The sequence below is a fragment of the Aotus nancymaae genome, unplaced genomic scaffold, assembly GCF_030222135.1.
Source record: "Aotus nancymaae isolate 86718 unplaced genomic scaffold, 86718_ANA_hifiasm-v0.15.2.pri h1tg000064l_1, whole genome shotgun sequence".
NCBI classification, from domain to species: domain Eukaryota; kingdom Metazoa; phylum Chordata; class Mammalia; order Primates; family Aotidae; genus Aotus; species Aotus nancymaae.
In genome coordinates, this window is record NW_026988479.1 from 16,677,032 (window position 1) to 16,692,340 (window position 15,309).

The 15,309-nt window shown below is 53.7% G+C and overlaps 1 protein-coding gene across 3 annotated transcripts in view; it reads right to left on the bottom strand.

The window, feature by feature from the left end:
• Positions 1 to 14,311, bottom strand: part of ARAP3 (ArfGAP with RhoGAP domain, ankyrin repeat and PH domain 3) — a 28,310-nt gene extending 13,999 nt beyond the window's left edge. For 2 of the 3 annotated variants that reach the window (XM_012462939.3, XM_012462870.3), the window contains exons 1-15: positions 11,922 to 13,620; positions 11,720 to 11,781; positions 11,504 to 11,615; positions 5,806 to 6,009; positions 5,594 to 5,663; positions 5,217 to 5,337; positions 4,942 to 5,126; positions 4,755 to 4,861; positions 4,307 to 4,506; positions 4,117 to 4,202; positions 3,791 to 3,973; positions 3,483 to 3,618; positions 2,729 to 2,845; positions 2,137 to 2,284; positions 1,916 to 2,018 (exon numbers count right to left, since the gene is read on the bottom strand). In XM_012462939.3, coding sequence (XP_012318362.2) covers positions 1,916 to 2,018; positions 2,137 to 2,284; positions 2,729 to 2,845; positions 3,483 to 3,618; positions 3,791 to 3,973; positions 4,117 to 4,202; positions 4,307 to 4,506; positions 4,755 to 4,861; positions 4,942 to 5,126; positions 5,217 to 5,337; positions 5,594 to 5,663; positions 5,806 to 6,009; positions 11,504 to 11,615; positions 11,720 to 11,781; positions 11,922 to 12,445 — 2,358 coding nt within the window. In that variant the 5' untranslated portion in view covers positions 12,446 to 13,620. Of the gene's footprint in view, positions 1 to 1,915; positions 2,019 to 2,136; positions 2,285 to 2,728; positions 2,846 to 3,482; positions 3,619 to 3,790; positions 3,974 to 4,116; positions 4,203 to 4,306; positions 4,507 to 4,754; positions 4,862 to 4,941; positions 5,127 to 5,216; positions 5,338 to 5,593; positions 5,664 to 5,805; positions 6,010 to 11,503; positions 11,616 to 11,719; positions 11,782 to 11,921; positions 13,621 to 14,284 lie in introns of those variants that run through there. The other variant, XM_021677469.2, reaches the window with a different exon arrangement.
• Between the last annotated feature and the right edge of the window lie 998 nt (positions 14,312 to 15,309).

Consider the following 15,309-nt stretch of genomic DNA (forward strand, 5'->3'; position numbering starts at 1 on the left):
GCTCAAGCCTGTAATTTCAGCACTTTGGGAGGTTGAGGCAGGCAGATCACCTGAAGTCAGGAGTTCGAGACCAGCCTGGCCAGCATGGTGAAACCCTGTCTCTACCAAAAATACAAAAATTAGTTGGGCATGATGGTATGCACCTGTAGTCCCAGGTACTCAGGAGGCTGAGGCAGGAGAATCACTTGAATCCGAGAGACGGAAGTTGCAGTGAGCCGAGATCTTGCCACTGCACTCCAGCCTAGGTGAGAAGAGCGAAACTCCATCTCAAAATAATAATAATAATAAAAGTGAATTGCTAGAAAATCTAGATTAAAAAATTAAGACAGACAACCCCACTCCCTTTTTTTGAGACAGGGCCTCACTTTTTCAGGCTGGAGTACAGTGGCATGACACAGCTCACTGTAGGCTCAACTTCTGGGGCTCAAGCAATCCTCCCACCTCAGCCTCCCCAGTAGCTGGGACTACAGGTGAGCTAATTCTTTAATTTTTTTGTAGAGACAGGGTCCCACTATGTTGCCCAGGCTGGTCTCAAACTCCTGGTGCTCCCCAGCCTCAGCCTCCCAAAGTGCTGGGATTTACAGGCACCGCACCTGGCCCAAGCCTTTTTTTTTTTTAATGATTAGATTCAACACATAAAATTACTCTGTCAAATTGCTATAAAATATTCTAAATGCTTACTCTCAATTTCTGTGCTTATCCTGTCATGGACCATAACACATAGTCCATGGACTATTATGGTGTGACAGTCTTCACAGCACCCTCCGGGTAGCACTGCCTTAAAGGATGGGATAGCTTTTTGGAAAGTGTAGATAATAATGAGAAGAGACTTAAACCTGATTGGGAGGGCCACGACAGAGCCCTGAAAAGATATGGAGACAACGTGTTAGTGTGAGGAGTTGTAGGAGGCCTGGGAGAGGGGGGGTCAAAAGCCAGAGCAGTAGAGCATTTCCCATAGAGGAGCGCCAGATGCTGCAGAGATGACCTGGTGAGGCCGGGAGGCAGCCTTGGCCTTTGGAAATGGGAAGGCACTGGTGACCTGCAGGGTAGCAGTTCAGGAGGGCATGGGCAGAGGAGGGCAACTGTAAGGGGTCAAAGGGGAACTGCAGGCTGCACTCGACTTTCTGATGCATTCCCAGGAGGGCAAGGAAGGCACCAGGGTGAAAAGTTGAAGATGGAACAGAGCTTAGGGAAAAGCTGTCTTAGGATGGGAGGGATTGTCATCATCATCGTCATCGTCACTACCATCATTATTATTTCAACGCCCACATACTGAGGGCTTGCTGTGTGTGGGCCTCACATGTCATTTAATCCTCAACCCTAGGGGGTGAGTCTTTTACGCCCACTCTACAGATGTGGAAAAGCTCACAAGGCTGAGAGTTGTGAGATTCAAATCCTAGGATGTCTGACTCCAGGGCCTGAACTTTCAATTCTGGGAATGGCATACAGGAGGGACATATGGACTTATCTAAGAATGGAGAAGCTGGGAAATAGGAAGGTAGCTTTGTCTCTGGGCCTGCTGGAAAACCGGAGCAGAGGGTGGCTAGTGGGAATCAGAGGTAGCTTCTGCGTGGGAAGAGGCTATGGCACAGTGAGGTTTCGGGCATGAGCTTTGCAGAGGCCTGATTTTTAGTCCTGTGCTCTGCTGCCTCCTAGCTCTGTGACCTTAACCAAGTGAATTCGTAAACTCTAAGACTTAGTTTCCTTATATGTAAAATCTTACCTCTGAGGGTTGTGAAAATTAAATGAGATACCAAGTGGGCAATGCTTAACACAGGGCCTGGCACAGAATAGGCGCTCAGTCACCCTTGGCTGTTAGTGGAAGAAGTGGCTGTAGGAATAAGAGAGGAGAAGACGGGAGCATGTGGGGACAAGGAAGTCATGAGCTGCTGCCGAGGGGGCTCTCCTGTCTCACCTTGCCCACAGCACTAGTCCAGGCCTCCAGACTGTCAGCTCCATCTGTGCCAAAATGCTGGATCCTCCCCCCAGTGAGGATGAGTTCAAAGGAAAAGGGGAACCTGGAGAGAAGATGAGGTCAGGGAGGCAAATGGGGCCAATGAGGGAGGCTGTCAGGCTGGAGGTTGGAAAGAGAAAAGGGGAAGCTCGGTGAGCACGGGGCGGGGGGGGGGCTGTTACCTGTCAAGGTCACCTGGGTCAGTGGGTGGGGGGCTCACACCCAGACATACAACATCCTGGGGCTGTATGAGGCTGAGGGGTTCAGGGCTGTTTTCTGATGCAAACATTTCCAGAGCTGCTCCCAGCACACACCATAGGCGGGGGGGAGCTGAGGCAGAGAGAGATAGTCAGGGGGCAGCAGACCTCTGGGCCCACCCCTTCATAGTTCCCATTTACCAGATATTTATTCTGTGCCAAGCCCTCTGCCTATGTATGATCCCAGTCATCTTCACAATAAGCCTATGAGGTGTTATACTTAGTCCTGTTTTGCAGATGGGGAAACTGAGGCTCAGTTTCAGTAGCTTGCCCAAGACACATAGGAAGTAGCAGAGCTGGGATTTGACCCCGACAGTCTAACTTCAGAACAGATGCTCTGAACTATCACTCAGTGCTGCCACCTGGCATGGTTCCTCTCTCACCCCAAGGACCCCATCCCACTCCTAGGCATGGCCCCGCTTTCCAATCCAGCCCTCTCCTCCTTGTCCCTCTACAGTAAACTCAAACCCATCCACTTTCTGTCCCTGTATCTTCCCATCCCTTGGCTCCCCCTCACCATCCCGGCCCCTGCGAGGGGGTGAGGGTCCAGCTTTGTTGCTGATGGGACTGCAGTACAGGAAGCCGCTGTAAGTGGCAGGCACCACCACTTCATTGTACACACCAGGGGAGGGGTCTGCAAGGGGAAGGGGAAGTAGTCAGCTGAACCAAGTGCAATGGGATCACCTGAGCCCCTCTGGGGAAGGGATGAAATGGAGGAAGACAGTGGGACCTGACTCCACCGGAAGCACAGCCAAGTAGAACTCAAAGGAGGTGGATCCCTCACCACCCAGACTGAAAAGGAGAGAGGCAGGAGGTAATGAGACGGGGAGGCCTCTGGCCCAGCCCCTGCCCACTGCCTCTCCCCACCAGCCACCAACCAGGCTGTTAGCTCTGGGTGGGCACCTCAAATTGCATGTGCCATCCTGTAAGGGTCTCAGCCTGGCTGGCCTGACCAATGGAGATGAGTGTCACTAAGCTGATCACTTCTTTGAGATCAGACTGTCTCCAGGGAGACGAGTCCTGACCTATGGGTCAGCCTGTCAGGGTGGACCAGCACTAGCACCTGGAAGACGCAGACCCTCCCCAGCCATGACCATCATCAGCTATCGCATGACAACAGGAAATAGGCCCTGGTGGATCTGAGAGTTTAGGAAACTGCCCAGGCTGGGCCACTCTGATTGGCTAATTGAGGCCCCCTGAAAGAACTGAATCACAGGTTGGATCAGAGAATTCCTGGGAGTGGGGAGAGAGGAAGCACTTGGGGGGATGACCTGGGGGCAAGAGGCTAGGGCAGCTGCCATCAAGGGCTGGGGGGGACCAGGGCTCCTCGCCCTCGAAGGCCTCAACGCAGAGGAGCTGGGTCATGTTCTTCAGCAGGTTGGGTCCTGCCACAGCTGCACACAGTGCCTGCAGGGAGGGAAGGGCCTCTGTCAGCCCCAAAAGCCAACCTGAGAGCCCCGGGGACAGTTGTATGACTGCTAAAAACAGCCCCACCACTCAAATCTCGGCATTCCAACTCAGAGAGTATTTCCTGACCCCCCACCCCCACCCCAGATCAGTCCCGCTCTGTCACTCCTACCTGGAGAAGCTGGCTATGATCTGGGTACTGAGGGTGGGGCCTCCGGAAGAGACCCAGCCGGTACTTTCGGGAGATGAACTCTCCCCGGGGGCCAGGGGTGGCATCTGGATGCAGTCCCTCACCTGGGGGTAGGCTCCCTGCCCAGAAGCGGTTGGCACGATTATTTCCCAGGACAATGAACAACTGTGGGATGACAAGGGGCAAAGGCAGCTGACAGGAACTCAAGGGTCCTCAGATGTTCCATTCCTGTCCCCAGCCTGGCCCAAGGACTGCCTCTGGATGCTCCCTTCCACCCCTCCCACCATCCCCCTCTTCCATCCCCTCACCTGCACTATCTCATTACTCCAGACACTCGTGTCCAACTTCAGGCTCTGCACCTTGGAGATCCCAGAACCCAGGGCCCGGTGCTGACCTGTGAGGGTGTGTGAGGGTGGGAGGGGCACAAGGCATGGGTGCCCTGGGCCCTCCAGTCCCAGCCCTTCCTGTTCCCCACAGGGCCTTGACGCCAATCCTCACCTGCACACTGCTTGCAGATGACCACCCCCAAATTGACAGCAGCCCAGTCTGGTCGAGAGGCCCCACAGTCCGCACAGTGCCGGTTGGCCCGATTAGACCAGATCTTCTCAGCCACCTCGTAGTCAGACAGTGTCTCGGTTACTGCCTCCTGCAGAGCGGCCGCCCAGCTCTGCCGAGCACCCCCGGACTCGGCCGTGAAGCTGAGGGGTGGACAGCCAGTTCGTGGGCTCGGACCTCGCTGCCATGTCCCATCCCCTGGCCCTTCCTGCAGGAGCCACCAGAGGCCACACCTGGGGCAGCCCAGACCTTTCTGACATCTTGACCCAGTTCACTGGACTGCCATCCCTGCACACTGACATCCTACTGAGGAGGCCTCCAGTCCTCTGCACCCCTAAAAGTCCTCCCCCAAACATCCCCCAGCCTTGCCTCCCACTGGTCCAGGCCCCACCTGAAGCAGCGATGGGGTGTGAGCAGGTCAAAGCTTCTACTCTTGGTCTCCCGGACGCTGCAGCCCTGCAGTTCGATGAAGCAGATCCCAATGCCCAGAGAGAAGGCCTGGTGGGGTCAGGGTGGGTATCATGAAGTCCCAGAAGGGACGAGTTCAGGCCCCTCAGCCCTGGCCCAACTCTCGTCACCTGCTCACTCTTGTACAGTGCCAGCTCTCCAGGGCTCAAGGCAGCAAACACCTTGGCCTTGTGTCCACGAAGCTCCAGCATGCCAGTGCGGAGGGGTCGAGGTGGCTGCGGGGGCCGGGGGTGGCCCAGGAGGCGCTGTTCCTTCAGGCAGGACTGCAACGTGGAGCACCAGGTGTCCCGCTGAGCTGGTGGGGATGGAGAGGCAGGTCAGAGGCTACTGCTCACACAGCCTCCCTCCCTCCCTCCTGCCCTGGCCCAGGGGGCTGTGGCCTCACCCTCGCTCTCTGTGCGGAACACGAACACCCTCTGGCAGGTGATGACCTGAAACTTGTTGTCCTTGCTGCTGCGGGTCATCTCAATGGCAGTCAGTGGGATCACACCCTTAGGGAAGGGATCCTGGAGAGACAGCTCAATAACCCATGAGGACAGGAACTGAGCCATGTGTGCTAACCCCTGGGTCCTGCACCAGCTTTTATGAGATTGGCATTCAATCCACAAGCAGTGGGTACAGCTGCTAAGCCAGCTACTTTAAATGCTGACATCAGTCATGCAGTCACCACCTCCCCACCACGGGCTTCCCTCCTTCCAATTCTGAGCCCCTCTCAGCCCTCCCTCTCCCTCAACTCCATGTCACATCTCCCAGCCTCCCCACCTTGTCACTGCCAAAGTACATCAGACTCCTCCCGTTGAACTGCACAAAGCGTCTCTGGAAGACATAGTTTCTGAGAAAGGAAGGAGCCAAGATCAGTATCTGGGGTTGCACAGGGTTATGGAGATCATAGGGTCTGGAGGCACCTGGGGCCTGTCCCCTGCAACCACCTCCCAGCCTCTCACTTCTCCCTCCCTTCCCCTCCCAGCACCCACCCCTGAGGGGAGAGCTTGTCTAGCCAGCCACTGAGCAGGGGCATGGGGCGGTCTGCTGTGAAGGAGAAGCTGGCATAGGGTGAAATGAGATCATCACTGGTCTCCTCTGTGTCCAGGGTGGGCGGTGAGAGGGTGGAGTCTCCAGGTAGCTCAAGGCTGGCATAGCCAGCATCCTCCCGTGCCTCCAGATCCTGCCTGCTGAACCTTGTGGGGGCCAAGACGGGGAGGGACACACATTAGACAAGTACCCTGGATACCCTCGTTGTAACTTCTCCACCCTACTCATATCACCTAATAATAGAATGCCTGGCAGGTACTGGATCTGCTTTTCTTTTTCTTTCTTTCTTTTTTCTTTTCTTTTTTTTTTTCTTTTTGAGATGTTGTTTTGCTCTGTTGTCCAGACTGGAGTGCAATGGTGCAATCCTGGCTGACCGAAACCTCTGACTCCCAGGTTCAGGTGATTCTCCTGCCTCAGCCCCCCAGTAGCTGGGATTACAGGCATGCACCACCACACCTGTCTAATTTTGTATTTTTAGTAGAGATGGGGTTTCTCTATGTTGGTCAGGCTAGTCTTGAATTCCCGACCTCAGGTGATCCACCTGTCTAGGCCTCCTAAAGTGCTGAGATTACAGGCATGAGCCACTGCGCCTGGCCTCTTTTGAGACAGGGTTTTTCTCTCTCTCTCTGCTGCCCAGGCTGAGTGCAGTGGTGCAATCATGGCTCACTGCAGCCTTGAACTTCTGGGCTCAAGGGATCCTCCTACCCTGAGCAGCTGGGACTACAGGCATATACAGGCCACCACACCTGACTAATTTAAAAATTTTTATATTTAGTAGAGATGAGGTCTTGCTATGTTGCCCAGGCTGGTCTCAAACTCCTGGGCTCAAGTGATCCTCTCACCTCAGCGTCCCAAATTGCTGGGGTTACAGGTGTGAGCTACCATGCCCAGCCTGAATCTGCTTGTCAAACAGGAGAATAGGGAGGTTCAGAACCCAAAAGATTATCATGGAGCTGCTTCCCTGAGAATACTTGGAATTTTTATTGGGAAAATTTCAGCCCATTTCCTGTGCCAGTAGTATGACTTGGATGGAAAAGTTTGGGAAGGGCTGTGTAAATGGCTCCCTGTCATGGTTGCCCATGGCTAATCAATATGTCTTGGCTCTTTCTCCAAAAAGTTCTTGGCTGCTCCCTGGACCAAGTTCCCGTCAACTTGGGTGATGCAAATTGCCTAACTGGCCACCTGCTTTCACTCTTGCCCTCCCTCCCACAATCATTCTCCCACAGCCACCAGAGTGCTCTTTTAAAAATGGAGATGAAGTGGCCCGGCACGGTGGCTCACGCCTGTAATCCCGGCACTTGGGGAGGCCAAGACGGGCTGATCATGAGCTCAGGAAATCGAGACCATCCTGACCCAACACGGTGAAACCCTGTCTCTACTAAAAATACAAAAATTAGCCGAGTGTGGTGGCGCGTGCCTGTAATCCCAGCTACTCAGGAGGCTGAGGCAGGAGAATCACTTGAACCCGGGAGGCAGAGGTTACATTGAGCTGAGATCACGCCACTGCACTCCAGCCCGGCGACAGAGGGAGACTCTGTCTCAAAAAAAAAAAAAAAAAAATTGCAAATGAGACCATTTTACTCCCCTGCAGGAAGCCCTTCAATAGCATCCCATTTGCACTTAGGATAGACCCAAATTCCAGTGGGCTGCAGAACTTGTACAGTGAGGCCCATGGCCACTCCCCTGACCTCATCCTGTGTTGCCCCAGCCCTTGCTTATAGCCACATTCTCCTTCCTGTTTTAGGGCCTTTGCACATGCTCTTCCCTCTACCTGGAACTTGCCTCCTCCCATGCTTCCCTGGGTTGCTTTTTCTCATCTTTCAGGTCTTTGCTTATGTCGTCTTAACTACCCTGAGTAGAATCCTCTATTATTCTCTATCACTTTCCAGGGGTTCTCAACCCTAACAGCACAAAATCACTTGGGAAACATTAAAAAATATCAGTACATGGGCTCCGCACCAGACACTTAAATGTGAATCTCGGGGATTAGAGCCCAGGCACTTGTAGTTTTAAAAGTTCCCCAGCCTATGATACAAGTGAGGTTGAGAATTGCTACTCCAACTTCTGTGTTTCCTACTTCACTGAGAAATTGAAGTAATCAGATGAGAATCCCTCAGACTCCCAGTGCCACGTTTACCCAATTTCACACACATCTTCTGTCTTCCTCCTGTGACTATAATAAACACCCCTGTCTAAAGCCAGATCCTCCTCTGCGCACTTAATCCTATTTCTCTCTATCTCTCTCACCTACACAATCACTCTAGACACCCCCCACTGTCCTTTCCCCTACATAACTAACTGTCCCTCCCTCCCAGATCATTCCTATTCACCTACAAAGCTACGTAACATTGCGTCCAATAAAACACTCTTTTCTTGGCTCTACTTCCACTAGTAACAATTGTTCCAACTCTCTCTCTTCTTTACAGAAAAATTCCTCAAAAGACACTCTCTATACATTTCTTTTCTCTCTTATAACCCACTCTGATTGGGCTTTCACCCCATTACTTTGAGACTACACCTGTCAAGATCCCCAGTCACCTCCAATTACGAGGGTTAATTCTAAGTCCCATCATACACAGCAGCAGACCCCTCAGCCGCATAGGACATAGCTGGCCTCTCCCTTCTCCTATTTTCTTCACTTTGCTCCTATGACATCACATTTTCTGGCTTTCTGCTTTGCTGTCTATTTCTCTTCTGTCTGTTTTGCAGATTCTTCCTCTTCTCCCAAACCTCTAGATATGGGAGTGCACGAGGGCTTTGATTTTGGTCCTCTTCTCTATCTGGACCCACTCACAGCTCTACACACCCATCTAAGTGCTGACAACTCCCAAGTTTAGGTCTCCAGCTCCGACCTCTCCCCAGACTCTAGACTGGTCTATTTAGTGGTCTATTCTTCACCTCTTCTTGAAGGCATAGCTTACACCTCAATCAACACGTCCAGAACTGCACCCCCAATCCACCCTCACCTCCCACCTGCCTTAGCACAGTCTTCCCCATCTCAGACCACGGCAGCTCCAGAAACTTTCAGGTGCTCAGGACAGTGCTGTCCAGCAGAAGTCAATGTGAACCAAGTACGTAATTCTAAATTTTCTAGTAGCCACGTTTAAAAAAATTAAAAGAAACAGGTGAAATTAATTTTAATAATATATTTTATTTAACCCAATATATCCTAAACATTAACATTTTAGTATGTAATTAACATAAAAATTACTAAGATAATTTATGTTTATATTTGTTATATTCATTCAGTATTGCTTTTTCTCATATTGTCTTTGAAATCCAGCAAGTGTTTTACATTTATTGTGCATCTCAATGGAGACTAGCCACGTTTCATAGGCCCAGTAGTAATGTGTGGCTAATGGCTACCATACTGGTCAGCACCAGCTCAAGCGGAAGCCCTCAAAGTCATTTGTCATTGCTCTTTTTTCTCACAGAAGAATGGAGAGGCCAATTGACAGTTTGCCTTCAAAATAGAGCCACTCATCATCATCTCCACTACTAACACTATACTCTGAGGTCTCTCACCTCCATTACTGCAAAAACCTCCCAACTGGTCTCTCTGCTTCTTCTCCTTTTGCCCATACAGACCACTCTTCACACAGCAACCTGGGGAATCCCTTTATAAAGTCAAAACTCCTCCAATGGCTTCCCATATCACGTAGAGTAAAAGCCAAAGTCCCTACAAGCTCTTACCTTCTCTGGCCTCTTGTTTTAGTTTTTTCGTTTGTTTGTTTGTTTTGGTTTTGGTTTTGAAACAGGGTCTCACTCTGTTGCCCAGGCTGGAGTGCAGTGGCATGATCTCACTGCAACCTCTGCCTCCCGGATTCAAGCAATTCTCCTGCCTCAGCTTCCCCCTAGTAGCTAGGACTACAGGCATGCACCACCACTCCTGGCTATTTTTTGTATTTTTAGTAGAGACGGGGTTTCACCATGTTGACCAGGCTGGAACTGAACTCATGACCTCAGGTGATCCTCCCACCTCGGCCTCCCAAAGTGTTGGGATTACAGGCGTGAGCCACTGTGCCAGGCCCTTATCTGGCCTCTTTAACCTCTCTGACTTCATTTCCTGCCATTCTTCCCACCCTGGCCCATCTGCCCCAGCCAAGCTGCCCTGGCCTCCTCACTGCTTCTGGATTCCCTTGGGCACCCACCCGCCTTGAGGCCTCTGTTCCAGCCACTCCCTCTGCCTGGAGCACTCTTCACCCACATATCTTCATGGCTAACTCCTTCAGCTCCTTCAAGTTTTTAATCTAATGTCATCTTCTTAATGCTCTGCTAACTATAAATGAAAAATTGAAGTCCATCCATTTTGTCCCTCAGCCCTCCCCAAATCTTTTTATTTCTGAGACAGAGTCTTGCTCTGTCGCCCAGGCTGGAGTGCAGTGGCACTATCTTGGTTCACTGCAACCTCCACCTCCCAGATTCAAGCAATTTTCCTGCCTGAGCCTCCTAAGTAGCTAGGATTACAGGTGCCTACCACTATGCCCAGCTAATTTTTTTGTAGTTTTAGTGGAGCTGGGATTTCACTATGTTGGCCAGACTGGTCTTGAACTCCTGACCTTGTGATCCACCTGCCTTGGCCTCCCAAAGTTCTGGGATTACAGGTGTGAGCCACCATGCTCAGCTCTTTTTTTGTTGTTTTTTTTCCCTGAGTCACTACTACCTCCACCTCCCGGGTTCAAGCAATTCTCCTGCCTCAGCCTCCCGAGTAGCTGGGATTACAGGCATCCACCAGCGCACCCAGCTAATGTTTGCATTTTTAGTAGAGCTGGTGTTTCACCATGTTGGTCAGGTTGGTTTTGAACTCCTGACCTCATGATCTGCCTGCCTTGGCCTCCCAAAATGCTGGGATTACAGAGTGAGCCACCGCGGTCGGCCAGTCCCCCAGCCCTCTTACTCCGCTTTATTTTTTCCACGGCACTTAACGCCTTTTAACATTCTATAGTTTTTAACATATTATGTTTATTGTTAATGGATTATCTCCCCACAAGGGCAGGGAATTCTGTGTACACTGATCTATGCCAAGCATCTACATCTAGCATATGATAGTTGCTCAATAAATATTTGTTGAACGAACAAACGAAAAACACTTCTCCTGACCAGGCACGGTAGCTCATGCCTGTAATCCCAGTGCTTTGGGAGGCCAAAGTGGAAGGATCACCTGAGGTCAGGAGTTCGAGACCAGCATGGCCAACGTGGCGAAACCCCATCTCTACTAAAAATACAAAAATTAGCTGGGTGTGGTGGCATGCACCTGTAATCCTAGTTACTCGGAAGCCTGAGGCAGGAGAATCACTTGAACCCAGGAGGCAGAGGTTGCAGTGAGCCGAGATCATGCCACTGCACTCCAGCTTGGGCAACACACTCCATTTCAAACAAACAAACAAAAAATCACAAAGAATTCTGGGGACTACTTGCACAGCTGACCATTTAAACCTGGAAAACCTCCCACACAGAATAATTCTGCTTAAAACTTCAGGGAGTGTGCTGTGTGACAGAGTGAGACTCTGACTCAAAAAAAGAAAAAAAAAAGAAAAAGAAAAGCACTTCTCCCAATTTTCCATTATATAAGTGGATACATCATGGCCACCACCGACTCAGCTGCTCCTCCCTCCCATCACTTTCCTACTTAGTACTCACCTGTGTTCAGCTCTGTCCTGACAAACACCTCTGCCCTCTCTTCTGTCGGGGGCCCCTGGAGTCCCCACAGGCTGGACACCATAGTACAGGCAACCAGGATCCATGATGTGCACTGGCAGGAGGAGAGGGGGACGCACGGGGAAGAGGAGATCGCTGGGAGTGTATGAGATCCTGAGGGTACCATCCCTCTCCTGCAACCCCTGATAACCCAGTTACCTGTGCCTGTTGTGGGCCTGAGGGCAGGGATGGGGGCAGCGGTTTCGGAGCTGTCTGGGGCCCTGAAGGGAAAGATCTATTGGTTACTTAGGAAGAGAGGAGGAAGAACAAGCCTTCATGCCCAGCTCCCCACCTCCATCCCCTTCATGCCCTCCTCCCCACTCCCCCCAGCATCAGCCCCCAGGGAGCCAACACTACTCACTTGTCCTGAGCTGCCTGTGCCCTGCCTCTTAAGTCCAGGCCAAAGTAGATGGAATTAGGCATCATCTCCACAGTATTTAGGGCTGAAGACTGCTCAGAGGAGGAAGTAGGGAGAGGAGGGGGCCTTGGGCTGGGCTCTGGGCTCCTGGACACTCCTGGTCCCCAGAGGGCTGGGCTCAGCCCAGGTCTCTGAGTGGTGGCAGGGCCACTGAGTCCACCAAACACTGTCCTGGGCTTCGGCACGGGCTTGAGGGGCTGGGCTTGGGGGGCTGGGCTGGGGGATGGTTCCATGGCACTATCTGATTTGGGATCCAGGGAGACCTCTGCGGTGCCTGTCTGCAGCAGGCGCAGAATGCGTTTCCGGTGCCCTGTGGCGCTGATGCCCAACTGCTTCAGTTCCTCGTGGCCCAGGCCCCGGGCTGCACCCGCTGTAGCCAGGCCATGCCGTCGGAACGTGTCTGCATACTGCTCCAGGTGCACGGTGGCCAGCCACACAGCGATGTCCAGGTCCTGAGGGGCAGCCATGGGGGCTCAGGCCATTGCTGGGGGGAGGGGCAGGGTGAAGGGAGGGCTCAGGCTGAGATTCCCCCTCCCTGTCCCAAAGTCTGGGGCCTGGACAGTGAGCAGTAGCCTCCAATCTTCCTCCAAAGAAAGATCCTGAAAGCCTTGCAATCTGGAAGCAGAGCCTTCCCAGAACAACAGAAATGGCTCTCTACTTAGGGGAGGGGCTTCATTTGAAGTGGAGGAAACTGAGACCCACAGAGGGGAAGGGGCTTGCCCAGGCTTACAGCAAGTCAATGCTAGTGTTGGCCCCCCAGCTTCTGCCCATCCTGGGTCTGGGTCAAAGCTCTGCCCCTGCCTGATTGCACATCCAACTGAGTAAGCGTGGGACAAGATGCTAGAACGCTGCAGGGGCAGAGTGAGGTAGGGAGGTGTGGAGAAGGGGACAACGATGCGGCCAGATCAGCTGTGGACTAAGATGGGGAGAGGGGCCGCTTAGGTAGGAGGAAGGAGCTACAGACCCCACTCCCTCTTGTTTCCAGAGTTGAGGTATGCAGGCCTGCCATCCTAATCCTGGTTGTTCCCAGTCCCTCCTCCCCTTCCACCTATTGTCTCTGCTCAGACTTCCTTCCTGTCCCTCCAGCCCTGGCCGCCCCCACATCCTGTCTGCCTTGGTCAGTCTACCCAGAGAGCCCTAACCAGTCCTAACATATGGGGTCCCAGCCCTGGGTGGAGGCTACTTTAAGAATAAGAATGGGGGCGGAGAACCAGGCCAGAGAGATGAGGGACCAGAGGTCAGGGGTACTGCAGAGGCTTCTGGACTCTCCATCCACCAGCAGCATGTTCATATGCTGTTCATATGTGTGTGCACATGCCTTGTAGCGACTCAGCAGTGCGAAATGCCGTCCCCCGACCTCTGCTTTCTCCAAGCCTTCCTTTTCTGAGCCTGCCTTTTCCCTGCCCATTCCTTGGGCTCAGGTCTCTGTGCTCTGTCCCCTTCCGCCAGCCTGACCCTAACCCTGGTCTATTTCGTAGACCTATCTCTAATTCTGTGGCTCCTGAGTTTTATCTCTGTCTTGTCACTGTCCCTGCCCCACTCCAACTCAGCCTCACAATCCATCTTTGTCCCTCTCCTTGTCCCACCCTCTTTTGCTCTCTGTTATTAAGCCTGTCCTTGATTCAGTCTCCAATTCTACCCAGATTTTTTTTTTTTTTTTTTTTTTTTTTTTTTTTTTTGAGACGGAGTTTCGCTCTTGATACCCAGGCTGGAGCGCAATGGCGCGATCTCGGCTCACCGCAATCTCCGCCTCCTGGGTTCAGGCAATTCTCCTGCCTCAGCCTCCTTCTACCCAGATTTTAAGCTGTATCTGTCTCTGTCCACCTCTGAGCCTGGGTTTCTGTGTCCGCCTCTGCCTGCACGGCACTCTCCCTGTTGCTCTTGTGCTCTGTCGGTGACCAGGACACCCCCTCCGTCCCAGCATCAGTGCTGGCCTCCCTCTGCCACTCTTCAGCTGGGCCTCATTCCCAAGCCAGGGCCGGGGTGCTGAGCCTCGGGGCCTGAGTCAGGGCTCGGCTTCCCGGTGACTCAAGCCCGGCTCGAGGGCACGGGACTGGGAGCCGAGGTGCTCGCGGGACAGGAGTGGCGGGGGCGGGGCGGGCAGTCGCGGGCAGCACAGGCTGCAACGAGGGAGGGGGCGAGGAGGGACCGGGCAGAGGCCGGGCAGCAGGAGGGAGGGGCGGGTCGTGGCGGGGAGGGGGAGGGCCGCCGGCGCCGAGGGGGCCCTGGGAGCCCACGAAGGTCCTGGAGAAGGTGATGGGGAGGAGTCTGGGAAGCAGGGACCCGGGGGGCGCGGGGGTCCTCACCTCACTACGCGGCCGCCGTCCGCTCGCGGGTGCCCGCCGCGCGTCCGAGGCTCCGGGTCCCGCCGCGCCGACCCCGCCTCCTCTCTGCCCTCCCCCGACGGGCCCAGCCCCGCCCCGCCCGGCCGGTTCCCTCCGCTGGGCCCCGGCCACTCCTTGTGCAAGCGCAGGCCTTCAGAGGGTTTGGGCTCCTTGCCCAACCGCCCTGCTTATCTCCGGGTCTGCCCGTCTGCCCTCTCGCAGGCCGAGAAGGGACCAGAACACGTTGGGACCGAGACAGCCTCAGGGAGAGGGACAAAGAGGCAGAGACCAGGACGGAGATGGGGATGGAGGTAGAGGCCGAGAAAGGGAGAGCGCCAGGGACGTCTTTGCATCCTCTCCGCTGCTCCCACGCCCTCCAGTCCTGCCAAAAGGGAGGAGGAAGGGTCGAGCGCTAAGCCCCTAGGACACCTCTCCCACGCCCAGCAGGGTGGCTAGACCCTGGCAAGCTGGACATCCAGAATTCATGGGAAGTCACAGCCTTCCAAGCTGCCCAGAGACTTGGCCTGGGCAACAAGCGCAGAGACCCAGCAGAGGGGTCCCCATCTGCTTCTCCCCACCCCAATCCCTAAGGGCCCAGTCTAGGTTCCTCCGAGGGATGCCGGTCCGGTCTGCAAGGCAACATCCCTACTTCCAAACCAAGTTTGAGGTTGCCGTTTTGGGGCAGGCAGTTCCCTGAAAGCAAGCAGCCGTTTCATTCGTGGGAGAAGCCCACTCTCCCACTCTAAAATTTCATGGAGATTGTGACGGAGGCCTGAGGAGGAATGGCTCCTCTCTCCTCCCCCCATCTTGCCCTGACACCAGTCCTGAAGCCTGTCTCCCAGGGGCCCAGGCACTTCCCCCTCTGAGCAGGGCCAGTGTTTGGCCGTGTGTGTGTGTGTGTGTGTGTGTGTGTGTGTGTGTGTGTGTTGGAGGGGGGGCGCTGGCCGGCTGTGTTTTCCTGTTTGTATCAGAGGAAGTTGGCTGTGAGTCAGCAGACACAGGAACTG